Source organism: Eublepharis macularius, chromosome 3, assembly GCF_028583425.1.
Source record: "Eublepharis macularius isolate TG4126 chromosome 3, MPM_Emac_v1.0, whole genome shotgun sequence".
NCBI classification, from domain to species: Eukaryota; Metazoa; Chordata; class Lepidosauria; order Squamata; family Eublepharidae; genus Eublepharis; species Eublepharis macularius.
Genome location: NC_072792.1, coordinates 172089247 through 172101583, shown reverse-complemented (window position 1 = coordinate 172101583; position 12337 = coordinate 172089247). Strand labels below are relative to the sequence as shown.

Genomic DNA, 12337 nt, shown 5'->3' with positions numbered 1-12337 from the left:
AAACCTCCAGCCCGTCCCCATCCCAAATTACCAGTGGTGCTGTCCCTACCTGCAGTCCACCCATCACTCCATCTTCCATTGCCAGCTCCATGGCACAGCCAGCAGCAATCCTTTGTCCTCCCTCCCCTGGAACCGTTAGTGGGCCCCAGTTCAACCTCAATGTTTGGAGGCACTTTTGGGCCCTTCCTACTGACTCCCATGTGGTGCGGTGCTGTGTGTGTGAGGGCCTGGTGTGCAGGTGCAATGACCCGCAGCACCTGTCATCTTCGGCCCTGACTTGGCACCTGAAGAGGCACCACCTGAGCCTTTGTTCTCTGTCCTCGGGCAGTGAAACATGTCAGGGGGAGACCGAGGGCCGCCAGCTCGTCTGATCTGGGATCAGTGGGATCAGTGGGAGGGTCTCCGGAATGCAACCCAAGCAAGAAGCTTGCCCCAAGGGTGTGGCTGGTGGGAGTGGAAGGCTCAGGCAGGCCTCCCTGGGGGAAGTTGATCCATTGGGGTCGGGGGTGGCTCCGCTGAAAAGTGTGAGGTCAAGGGCTCAGGAGGCGGGCGTTCGTGTGGTGGTGCAGACAATCACCCTGCAAGGCTTCCCTCTATTGGTAGTGGAGGGCATGGGCTTCCAACTGCTGCTCCAGCACTTTGCCCCATGGTTCTCCATGCCGTCACCGTTGGGCGTCGAGTCGTGCCTGCCCTGTACGAGGCAGTGTGAGACATGGTGCGCAGAGACCTGTCGGCCTGCCAAGGCAGAACAGTGCACTTCACAGCCGACCTGTGGAGCGGCTGCCATCACGGGCACCTTGCCATCACTGCCCACTGGTGGTGACCAGAGGACCTCCGCCTCCCCAGGCCAAGATCTGGCAGCCGTAAAAAGATGCCCAGCTTGAGCCCGGGCTACAGGGCAGTTCTTCTTCAGGCCCAGGGGATGGACGAGGTCCACACAGGGAAGAACATCACCACCCCCATAAAGGCGGCTCTGAGGGAGTGGACGTCAACAGTGGAAGGGATTCTCTGTGGCTTCATGGTCATGGACGCGGGAGCAAGCCTGTTGGCAGCCCTGAGAGAGGCATCCCTTCCGGGCCTGGTGTGCATGGCGCACAAGTTGCACCCCATCATGCGGGATGTGCTCGGGCTGCGGAACAAGCCAAGGGACAGCTGGGATGAGGGAACTTTGCGGATGTGCAATCTGCTGGACAGCTGCTGTCGCATCACTTCCCACTTCTCCCGCAGCATAAACTCTTCCCGCGAGCTGTTCCAGTTGCAAGTGGAGGGAGGGGAACACCAACTCTTCCAGGACCTGCCCACCCGCTGGAACTCCACCTATGACATGATATGTCATTGGGTGGAGCAGAAGGAGGCGTTGCAAGACATCCTGTCCTCTTCGGATGTGCTGAGGAGGGGAGAGGAGTTGGGCCTCAGCTCTGTGGACTGGAGAGTCCTTGCCCAGATGTCCCAGATACTGAAACCCTTCAAGGATGCCACTGAGCTCTTGTGCTCCTACCAGGCCAGCCTGGGTCAGGTCCTTCCTCTGACCCACGGCCTTGATCAGTTTCTGGCCCAGGAGCTCCAGCAAGGTTAAGAGCTGCTCCCCAGGGTCTGGAACTTTGTCTGGAGGATCCAGGTCTGCCTTGCTGAATGCCTGCATCCTCCACACCATGAGGCGCCCTACCAACTTGCCTCCCTCTGTGACCCCCGCATCAAGGGCAGCATCACCACGCAGGCGCGTCAGGTGCAGCACCAGAAAAAGGAGCTCTGCAGAGCGGTGCTCCATTTCCATAGACAGAGGGCAGGAGACAAGGAACCGGGCAGCGGCGAGGCACAGGTGGTGGAGGAGGAGGTGAGGGGCAGGAGGTGGGAAGAGAGCCACTCCAGGGAAGAGCCACCCCAATGGACACATTTGATCTCTGGGCTTCGTTGGTGGGTAGCATGGTTGGCTGCTGCACGGCGGGCGCGTCCCACTCAGTGGAGGACTCAGCAGGGGCCATGGTGCACAAGTACCTCTCTGAGCCCACAGAGCCCCCCCCCCCGCATGCCAACCCGTTGCAGTATTGGGCAAGGAAATCTGACCGATGGCCAGAACTGTTGATCATCGTCACCAACATCCTGTCCTACCCTCCCGCCAGCATGCAGAGCAAGCAGGTGTTCTCCCACCTGGGAGACCTCCTCCATCTCTGCCATGCATGTCTGCACCCGGATCTGGTGGACATGTTGACATTCATCAAGGTGAACCTCAACCTACTGGGGCACCCTCTGAGCAACCCTGGGTTAGTAGCCAGCCCAGCTCGTCCACAGCGGGCTCAAGCCTCCCTCAGTTTTCGGGGCTGCTTTCATGTCTGGTGACCCTTTGCCCTCCTCTCCCTGTCAAGTTCCTGTTCACTCTTCACACCTCTCCCTCTCCGTATCTACTCAGATGCCTCCCAACCAATCCTTTCTTTCCCATCCCGTCCTTTCCGCAAAGGCTGGAAGGTGTGGTTTTGCCAGCTAATGCTTTTTCTGGTCACGAGAACAGCTCTGACGCTGTTGCCAATGTAAGAGTGGCACTGTGCAGAACCTCCCCCTTTCCATGGGCACCTGGTGTCCCCTCTGACCAGGGGGGAATGTGTCTCTCCCACCCTTTCCATGAGGGCAACAAGGTGGGTGTTGTCTGCTGCCACCACTTTGGACCCTGAGGGGAAGCTCAGCAGCTCGCTCTGAGCTTGACAGTTTTGAGCTGCACGGTGCACACCTATCCATGTGCACCTGCTGACCTCTATGTGCATGGGGGGAATGGGAGCCACGACCAGTTACATAACCTTTCCGCGAAGGCAGAGGGGTGGTTGAGGTCTGCTGCTGCTGCTTTTGGGCATGAGGGGCAGCTCAGGAAATGTTGCCAATGTGAGAGTGGCACTGTGCGTTATCCCCCCTTTCCATGGGCACCTGCTGTCCACTCTGGGCAGGGTTGAATGAGTAATGCCACTACGACCAATCATGCCCTTCCTGCTGATGCAGGAAGGTGTGGTGCTGTGAGCTGATGCCACTTTCTGCCACAAGGAGCAGCTCTGCTGCCATTGCCGATGTGAGAGTGGCACTGTACGGTACCCCCACTTTGCATGGGCAGCTGCTGTCCCCTCTGGGCAGGGGGGAATGGGTAATGCCACCACGACCAGTCATGTCCTTTCTGCAAAGGCAAAAGGTGGTTTATGCTGGCTGCTGCCGCGGAGTTCCTTGGTGGAATCCTCGGAGACCTCGCAGCTGTTGGTGGACCTTCACACTCCCCCTCCTAATGACACGTCCTCTCCCTCCCATCCTTTCTGGCAAGGCAGGAAGCCGGGTGCTGTCGGTTGCTGCCACACTGTTCCTCAGTGGGACACTCAGGTGAGAAACCACAGTGGCTGGGGGATCAGGTCCCCAGCATGAATGACACGTCCTCTCCCTCCCACACCAGGAATACCAGCGTGCTCCTCTATGGACTGGCGGTTGCAGGGTGATCTTCCCACTTACCCCCCACATGACAGGTCTTCCCTTCCCACCCTTTCTGGCAAAGCAGGAAGATGGGTGATGCTGATGGCAGCCTACTTTGGGTGCTTGCACAGCAGCTTAGGAACTGTTTCACATATAGTTAAGCTGCACGGTTCCCCTATCCATTGCCAACACTGAGCCCTCTGAGCAGGGGGGAATTGGTCCCCTGACTCATGTCCGTCCCACAAAGGCAGGAAGTTGGCCAATGTCTGCTGCTGCTGCTGCTCTCATGTTTCTGTCTCCCCCTCTCAGGGACCACTCTGACCCATCCAAGCAATGTCTCCTGCCCTGCCCATCGCCGACTTTCCACAAAGGCAGGACAGCGGATCAGTTCAGCCCCCACTTCATGAGGGACGATCCTGTTAATGCTCCCTCCTTGGTTACACAGCTTGGTTGCAATCGTGCAGCCAATTGTACAATATAGGGGTAGAGCTGGTTGACAACATGGCAGCTCCCCTGTCAATGTGACTGACGGGACCCCTTTCTGCTGGGTGGGAATATGTCCCGCAACTCCAGACATTTAAGTCAAGGTAGGAAGGTGGATGCTGTCAGCTGCTGTCGGGATTTTACTCGGTGGGAGCCTCAGGTGAGGACATGCAGTTGTTGGGGGATCAGGCTGCCCCCGTCCGAATGTTGCATCCTCTCCCCCCCACGCTGGGAATACCAGGGTGCTCCACTTTGGCCTGGCGGTTGCGGGGGGACCGTCCCACTTTCCTTGTGTGTCACATGTCCTCTCCCTCCCATCCTTTCTGGTGAGGCAGGAAGGTGGGTGCTGTCAGCTGCTATCAAGTATTTCTAAGTTGGAGCCTCAGGTGAGGACACCCAGTTGCTAGGGGATCAGGCTGCCCTCGTGCAAATGTCGCGTCATCTCCCCCTGATGCCGGGAATACCAGCTGCTCCACTTTGGCCTGGTGGTTGCGAGGAGACCTTCCCACTTTCCTTGTGTATCACACGTCCTCTCCCTCCCATCCTTTCTGGTGAGGCAGGAAAGTGGGTGCTGTCGGCTGCTGTCGAGTATTTCCTAATTTGGAGCCTCAGGTGAGGACACCCAGTTGTTGGGGGATCAGGCCACGGTCAGAATGTTATTTCCCACTAATGCCGGGAATACCAGCACATTCCACTTTGGCCTGGTGGGTGGGCACATGGGGGGTGCTGGCAGCAACCGGCCAGACCCCCCACTCCCTAAAGGGGAGGCGGCTCTCCACTGCCTCCCTGTGCCCACTAGGCTCGGTGGCTGCAGGCAGCACCCACTGTTCATGAATTGCTGGGAATACCAGCCCACTCCACTTTGGCCTGGTGGGCGGGCACATAGGGGGTGCTGCTGGCAAGCGGCCAGACCCCCCATCCCCTAAAGGGGAGGCAGCTCACCACCATCTCCCCATGCCCCCCAGGCCCAGCAGCCACCAGCAGCACCCACCGTTCCTGCCTGCACAGGGAATACCAGCATGCTCCACTTTGGCCTGGCAGCGGGCATATGGGGGGGTGCCACTGGCAATTGGCCAGACCCCCTGCTCCCTAAAGGGGAGGCAGCTCTCTGCTGCCCCCCATGCCCGCCAGGCTTGCTGCCTGCTGGCAACACCCACTGTTCATGAATCGCTGGGAATACCAGCGTGCTCCACTTTGGCCTAGCAGGCGGGCACATGGAGGGTGCTGCCAGCAAATGGTCAGACCCCCCGCCCCCTAAAGGGGAGGCAGATCATCACCACCTCCCCGTGCGTGCCAGTCCTGGCAACCGCCGTCAGAACCCACCTTCTGTACACTGGGCTTATGTCAACCGGTGGCTCTAATTGAATTGAGTGGGAGTTTCCTGGAGGCCTTAGATTGGAGAGGGTATTACTCCAAGAACCCTTTTGGACTGTTGTCCAAACTTGGATGATGGCTGTAGGAGAGTCTGCTACACCCTCACTGTGAATATGGGCTGTCTCTTAAGTGCCAGGGGGGCCGTTCCTCCCCCCACAAACCATGAACCAGTTTGGCAACAGAAAATGTTCATTGTGGTTCGCAACTTCGGGATCGTCATCGGAACCGAACCACGATCCGCTGGTTCGTTAAATCTTTTTGGTTCGTGCCCAAGTCTAGTAACAGCTCCCCAGGCATGTTTTCAGTTAGAAAACTGCATTGGGGGGAGGGAAACTTAATTCCCTCTTCCGTCAATCCCAGTCTCAAATGGGGCCCACATAACCAAGGATATATTCCTAAGCACAGATTTCCCAACATTTCTCCTTTTCTGGAAAATTTGCCATCTCATCGCCTCTTCCATTAGGAATAAGAAGATAATGTTGGGATTCAGAAGGAGTAAAAACTCACCGCAAATGCTTCTCGCCTTCTAGCTGAGCGAAGTAATAATGTGGGCTGTCGGGCTGGAGAAACTGATCCCCTGAAGCAATGACTATGTACTTCACTATGTTAGCGTATCGCTCATTGTATGCTGGAAAGGGAAAATCCAATGGTTATTGTCATCACAGGTGGATGAAAGTCCCAGTCTGATCCTAACTCTGGTTGAGCAGAATAGGAGAAAAGCCATTTCCCAATGCAGAAGGAGAAGTGCTGCTCTTTCCACCACAGATGGACTTCAGCCAGCCCTTCTGATACTCCCTCTCCCACTGCAGCTACTTTTTCTCCAAACATTCAGTGAATCTCTACAAATAATATATTTGCTCACCCATTGGGTCCACATGTGAAGCCAAAAGTCTGAAACGGGGGTTGTCCAACTCTTGAGTTATATTCATCTCATGTAACGGTCTCAACATGTAAGACCAGCCACAATATGCTCGGAATTGGTGGTGGAGATTCTGCAAAAAATTAGAATCATGAGATTTGGATGCAAGCTCAGCAGGGCCAGATTGCGCAGTCCAGCATTTTAAGAAATTGAGGTTCCAGAATCAGGTTGGCCAATACAACAGGTGCAGGCCATCGCTGAAACTCTTCAGATCGCTGTCCAAAAGCCTGATCAATGTTAAAGATTATCCAAGCAGAAAGGAAAACCAATATTTCTGGGAGCTATATGAGGGGCTACCCAACACAAAATGGAAGCTTATTTTGTGAAGCAAATAACAAAATTGTGGTCCAATGATTGGACCCAGTCACAAATTGGTGGCATGCGCAAAAATGGCAACATTTCAGAGCAGATGTGAATTGCTGGGTGGAAAATCCTTCCTTCACAGTTTCTTCAAAGTAAACCACCACTATTCCAAACAGTAACTTCCCTCCAGGGGAAAAATATACAGTTACCTCTGTATTTCCCCTGGCAGAGTAAAATACCAGGGGGGAAAGTCTTAACACATTCCTTTCCCATCCAGAGCAAGGAAGAGTGCATGCATGCATGAAGGAGAAGGAGAGGTGAATGGAGAGGGTGCTGCTGATGTTGTTTTCCCACCCTTTTAAGGTCCATGTGTTTGTCTATTTCTTCTTCACCCCAAAGGAGAAAGAAGACAGGAGCTGATGTGTTATGTTAAATAGGGAAATATAAGAATGTGATCTTGGTAGCCCTGGAGGTGGGCGGAGAGATCATTTTAATTGCTTAGAAAGTGATTGTTGAATCCCAAATGACTTTCTACCGGCTCCGAGGTTAGTCTACACCTAAAAAGGTATGCACAGTTCACATAGGATGTTTATGGCTGCCTTGTGAAAGGTGCCTTTAGAAGAGTGTTCAGAAGTAGCTCAGAATTTCTAAATGATATCAGACAAAAAAATGCTTTTTAAGAATAAGAAATATGATACATGATCAAAATTCTTCGGTTTTTAACATTTATCTGAAATTTAAACCATGAATGTGTTATTTATTTACTTTACTTATAGCCCACTTTTCTTCCTGTAACTTAAAGTGGGTTACAAAATTTTAAAATTGCAAAAAACAAACAGTACATAAAACAATGCAATAAAACTGCCTACAATTTTTCACCCACACCAAAAAGCATATATTTCTGTTTCTAAACCAGGTCCACGAAGTGCGGTTCAAAACCCAACAGAATGGGCAGGTACAGACTAGGTGAATTTTCTGGCTTTCTGTGAACCCAAAGGAAAACACAGAACTTGCAGAAATATCAAAAAGGGGTTAAAAATAGACATGGGAACGATTAAAAAAAAATACCGATCAAGCTGTTTGTGGATCCGCGCTGGTGACGACCCCAGATCACCGATTCACTCGGATCAAGTCCCGTTTCCAATCTGTGATTGGAGGGGCGCCCCCCCCACACTTAGAGCAGATGGGGAAAAAAGTTTTTAACCCGGCGACAAGCTGCCTCCCCTCAGGGAGGGGACGTTCACATACACACACACACACACACACACACACACACACACTTAGAGCAGAGGGGGGGAGTTTTTAACCCGGTGACGAGCCGCCTCCCCTCAGGGAGGGGACGTTTTCTCTCTCTCACACACACACACATGCACTTAGAGCAGGGGGGGGGAGTTTTTAACCCATCCCTGCCTCTCCAAATAGAGAGAGAGAGAGAGAGAGAGAGAGAGAGAGAGAGAGAGACCCCGTCAACAAGTTTCAGCCAGCTTTTTAAAAAAAGCAGGGATAGAATTCTCCATTCCTCCCCACCCGATTTTAAAAGCAAATAGCCAGTCTTCCAAAAGCATATTTTAAACAGGAAGAAAGTAAAACCAGGATCCACACAGATCCTCGCGGATCCTATGTTTTTTTAAATAGGAAAAACATGAATGAAACATCAAATCACATATCACAGCCAGGTCCACAGACTGAAATATAAAAAACACAGGGGATGTACTAAAACGAATGACAGGATTGCCCATTGAAAATAATGGGAGAGGCTTGAATGCCCATTGGAAATAATGGGAACCTGGAATGCCCATTGACTTGCATGGGCTCCATTGAAACACATTAGGGCAAAAAAAAGGTGCAAAGAAAAAGTGGAATGGATTTTGAAGGAAACTCTCTGGGCCCAGGTAGACTGTTCTGGGACTGGATTGGCAGGCCCCTGAGTGCAATGACGGCCCCTGGGTGTGACAGAAGGGGTCTGGGACTGGAATGACAGGCCCCACGCTGGAATGACGGCCCCCTAGGTGTGACAGAAGGGCTCAGGGACTGGAATGACAGACTCCTGACTGGAATGACGGTCCCTGGGTGTGACAGAAGGGCTCTGGGACTGGAATGACAGGCCCCACGCTGGAATTACGACCCCTGGGTCTGCCAGAAGGGCTCTGGGACTGGAATGGCAGGCCCCTGGCTGGAATGATGGCCCCTGGGTGTGACAGAAGGGATCTGGGACTGGAATGACAGGCCCTTGACTGGAATGATGGTCCCTGGGTGACAGTCAGGGGCCTGTCATTCCAGTCCCAGAGCCCTTCTGGCAGACCCAGGGGCCATCATTCCAGTCAGGGGCCTGTCATTCCAGTCCCAAAGCCCTTCTGTCACACTTAGGGGCTGTCATTCCCGTCAGGCCCATTTCCAATGGGCCACCTTTTCACTCACAACTGTTTGCTTTTCCTCGCTAGGGGAAATAATATCAAGTTTCAAACAGAGCTCAGGCATTCCCCTGCCTCCGTTGCCAGGGGAATAGATTGTTGGTGCCTGAATGTCTAGCTTCCCGGTCCTATCACGATTGCCCAGTCCAGCCCCAGTCCAGCTCCCTCCCGACCGCTGGATCATTTGCCATGGAAGACAATGATCCACCAGGTCCCAACTGTGTGAATGCCATTATCGTGGGGTTTTTTAATTGTAATGCAGATCGTGCCCATCTCTATTTAAAAATACTCCAAGCCAGCATAGAGAAATGAATTTTAGCTGGTCAGAATCAAGGCTGCTTCTAGTGGAAGATGGGTAGAGGGCAAAGAAGAAACTAAATGGGCAAGTGGAGTTATGACATGAAAGAAGCTGCATGGTGGTACAAGCCAAGCAGAGGCAGCCAGTAAAAGGAGGCAGCATTGGTCTGTAGCTGCTTTCTCCTTTCTTCCTTCTACAGCTGTTGACCCCACCCTATCCCAGCCATCCAGAGAAGCCTTGCGGTTACTGTGGCATGAATCCACATGGCTCCATTGTTCAGTTTCTGGGCAATACTCCAATGGAGTTGATATGGAATGTAGATATGAATCTTCAAATAAGCACATGAGGAACTTTAGGTGATTCTAGTTCTCAACCTTGTGCACACTTGTGTTCTGTACTAGCCATCCACTGAACTCAGAGCATTTATTCCCACCACCAGCTTTCCCACTGAACTTGTCCTGATATTTGAGGCAAGGAAGCACAGAGTGCCCAAAATGAGGAAATATGGACTGACTAGCAACAAGCTGGGTTAAGGCAGAGGAGGGCATTGCCACCTGTTCCACTCTTAATACCAGCTGGGTTAAGGTGGGGGATGGGCATTGCAAGCTGCTCTGCTCCTAATATCAGCTGGGTTAAAGCAAGGGCATTGTCACCTGCTCCACTCCTGCTCCCAGTCAGGAGAAGGAGGTGGGCATTGCCATCTGATCTCCTCCTGATCCCAGATGGGTTAAGGTCAGGGGTGGGCATTGCCACCTACTCCACTCCTAATAACAGCTGTGATAAGTTGGGAGGGGAAATTCCACCTGCTCTGTCTCTAATACCAGCTGCGTTAAGGCAAAGGTGGGCATTGCCATCTGATCCACTCCTGATCCCAGCTGGATGAACAGGGGTGGGCATTGCCACCTTCTCTACTCCTAATAACAGCTATGTTATGTGGTGGTGGGCATTGCTACCTGCTCCACCACTAATACCAGCTGGGTTAAGTCAGGGATCAACATTGCAACCTGCTCCGCTTCTAATACCAGCTGGGATAAGCCCGGGGCGGGTATTGCCAACTGCTGCACTCCTGATTCCAACTGGTACAAAGGGGGGGGGGTGGACATTGTCACCTGTGCCACTGCTGATACCAGCTGGGTTGAGGCAGGGAGAGGGCATTGCCACCTGCTCATTTCCTAATACCAACTGGGTTAAGGCTAGAGGTGGGCACTGCCACCTGCTCTGCCACTAATACCAGCTGAGTTAAGAGAGAGAGAAGGCATTGCCACCTGCTCCGCTCCTAATACCAACTGGGTTAAGGCAGGGGCTGGGCATTGTGATCTGCTCTGCTCCTAAAACCTGCTAGGTGAAGGGAGGGGGTGGGTATTGCCACCTGCTCTACTTCTAATATCAGCAGGGTTAAGTTCGATGGTGGGCATTACCCCTTGTCTCACTCCTAATACCAGCTGAGTGAAGGCAGGAGGTGGGCATTGACACCTGCTCCCATCTTGGTCCTGGCCTGGGCTTCCCACCATGGAACATTTTTTGAAGGGACATGGTGCCTTGCCTAGGCTTTCCTCAATGGCAGCACCTTCTGGTGGTGCACCAGGTTATAAAGTGAGTTGTGTGAAATAGACTTACTCAATTATAAAGTAAGATTACAGATCTAACAAAGAAGAAGAAAACAAGAATAGGATTTTTGTCGCTCTTGTTTTTGCAAGGCTCTTTCATTATAGTGGCTGGCCAGGTGACCATGGTTGACACATACTAAGCACTTATTGGCCAATGTCTAAAGTCAATAATGGGCAAGTGAAACGCTTTTTGAATTCATCTACTTTTGACGTGCTGTCTTTGCAAAGAAGCCATGAAGATGAACACTCCATTGACACAAACATGCTCAGCTATGGCATGAAAAGTGTGCAAGGGGGAAATCCTAGTAAGATCAGCCATGCAATTTCCCCTTGTGCCATCCCAGCTGACGCAAGACAATGAACCATGCAATGCTAATCAAAGCATCCCTTCATTGACTTCCATGGACTTGGAAGGTATAACTTTCCGCAGGACTGTATTGTTACACAACCAAAGACAGTTAATGCTATTTTGTTCATATTTTTTTGAGCAGATAGTGGTGAGGGAGCCCAGGGACAATGGGTGTAAAATTGTGCGAGAACATGCATGCAACCAAACATTTGCTATACAGTTTTTTAAAAGAACACCAAATTTTTTTTTGACGGATTCAAGGCTGCTACTTGCTATTTGCCATCAACCTGCAATTTGTATAGACATGTTCCATGGGGATATTTGACTGCAACTTGAATCTCACCTCAGTGAAGTTCAGAAAATTCATGCCAACGGGAATTATCCCAGCAACCCTACTGTCAACGGCTGCAGTCAGCCAAGCGGCCCAGCTGCTCTGCAGGAAGAAGAAAAGAGACGGAGTAAAAAGTAAAACTGTGTGGGAGAGAAAAGAGCCAGTTCACACAGCAACTATTTCAGAGTTAGAGAATGGCATGCAGCAGGAATGAAGCATGTGCAAGCAGCAATACAGCCAAGAGGGGATGAACAATGTTCACAGTAATGCCATGTACACGTACCATGGAAACACCCGTCAATACGAACTGTGTGGTGTTTTTTTGATATGTTTTCATCATGAAGTCTGTGACTGTGTCCATGGCTCTCACTGTGGCCTGCAGAGAGAGAACAAGAGAATAGCCTCCTACTGGAGATTGGAGATCACTGCACAGAGGTATCCTACAGGGCACAACTCTTAAGATATAAAGAAGACATCATGAATCCCCCCATGTTACCTATCTTCCAAGATAATAACGAAAAAATAAACATTCAGAAGGCAAACAATTGTTGTTTGTTAATTAGTAAAAATGTTTCACATTTTCTTTTGACAATGCAGGTGAATTTAATTCTTAACAGGCATATGAATAGCGTGAAAACCTGCTGGTAACGTGAATCTAGTACATGTTTTTGCTGAAAGATCTAGACATGTATCTTTTCATGGTAATAAGTTTTTGAGAAATAAGAGCTGCAGGTGGTTCAATTTTTCATCACACTCTTGGGTGGACTGGCCATTTAACTTACCAGGAAACATCTTTGTGGGACACTGCTCAGAAGGGTCACTGG

The 12337-nt window shown here is 51.6% G+C and overlaps 1 protein-coding gene across 1 annotated transcript in view; it reads right to left on the bottom strand.

Annotated features, from left to right (window-relative positions):
• The window catches only part of LOC129326099 (autocrine proliferation repressor protein A-like), a 53181-nt gene that overhangs the window by 19789 nt on the left and 21055 nt on the right, over positions 1-12337 (bottom strand). Inside the window, exons 5-8 of the mRNA XM_054974226.1 lie at positions 11797-11889; positions 11526-11615; positions 6158-6287; positions 5803-5923 (exon numbers count right to left, since the gene is read on the bottom strand). Coding sequence (XP_054830201.1) covers positions 5803-5923; positions 6158-6287; positions 11526-11615; positions 11797-11889 — 434 coding nt within the window. The remainder of the gene's footprint in view (positions 1-5802; positions 5924-6157; positions 6288-11525; positions 11616-11796; positions 11890-12337) is intronic.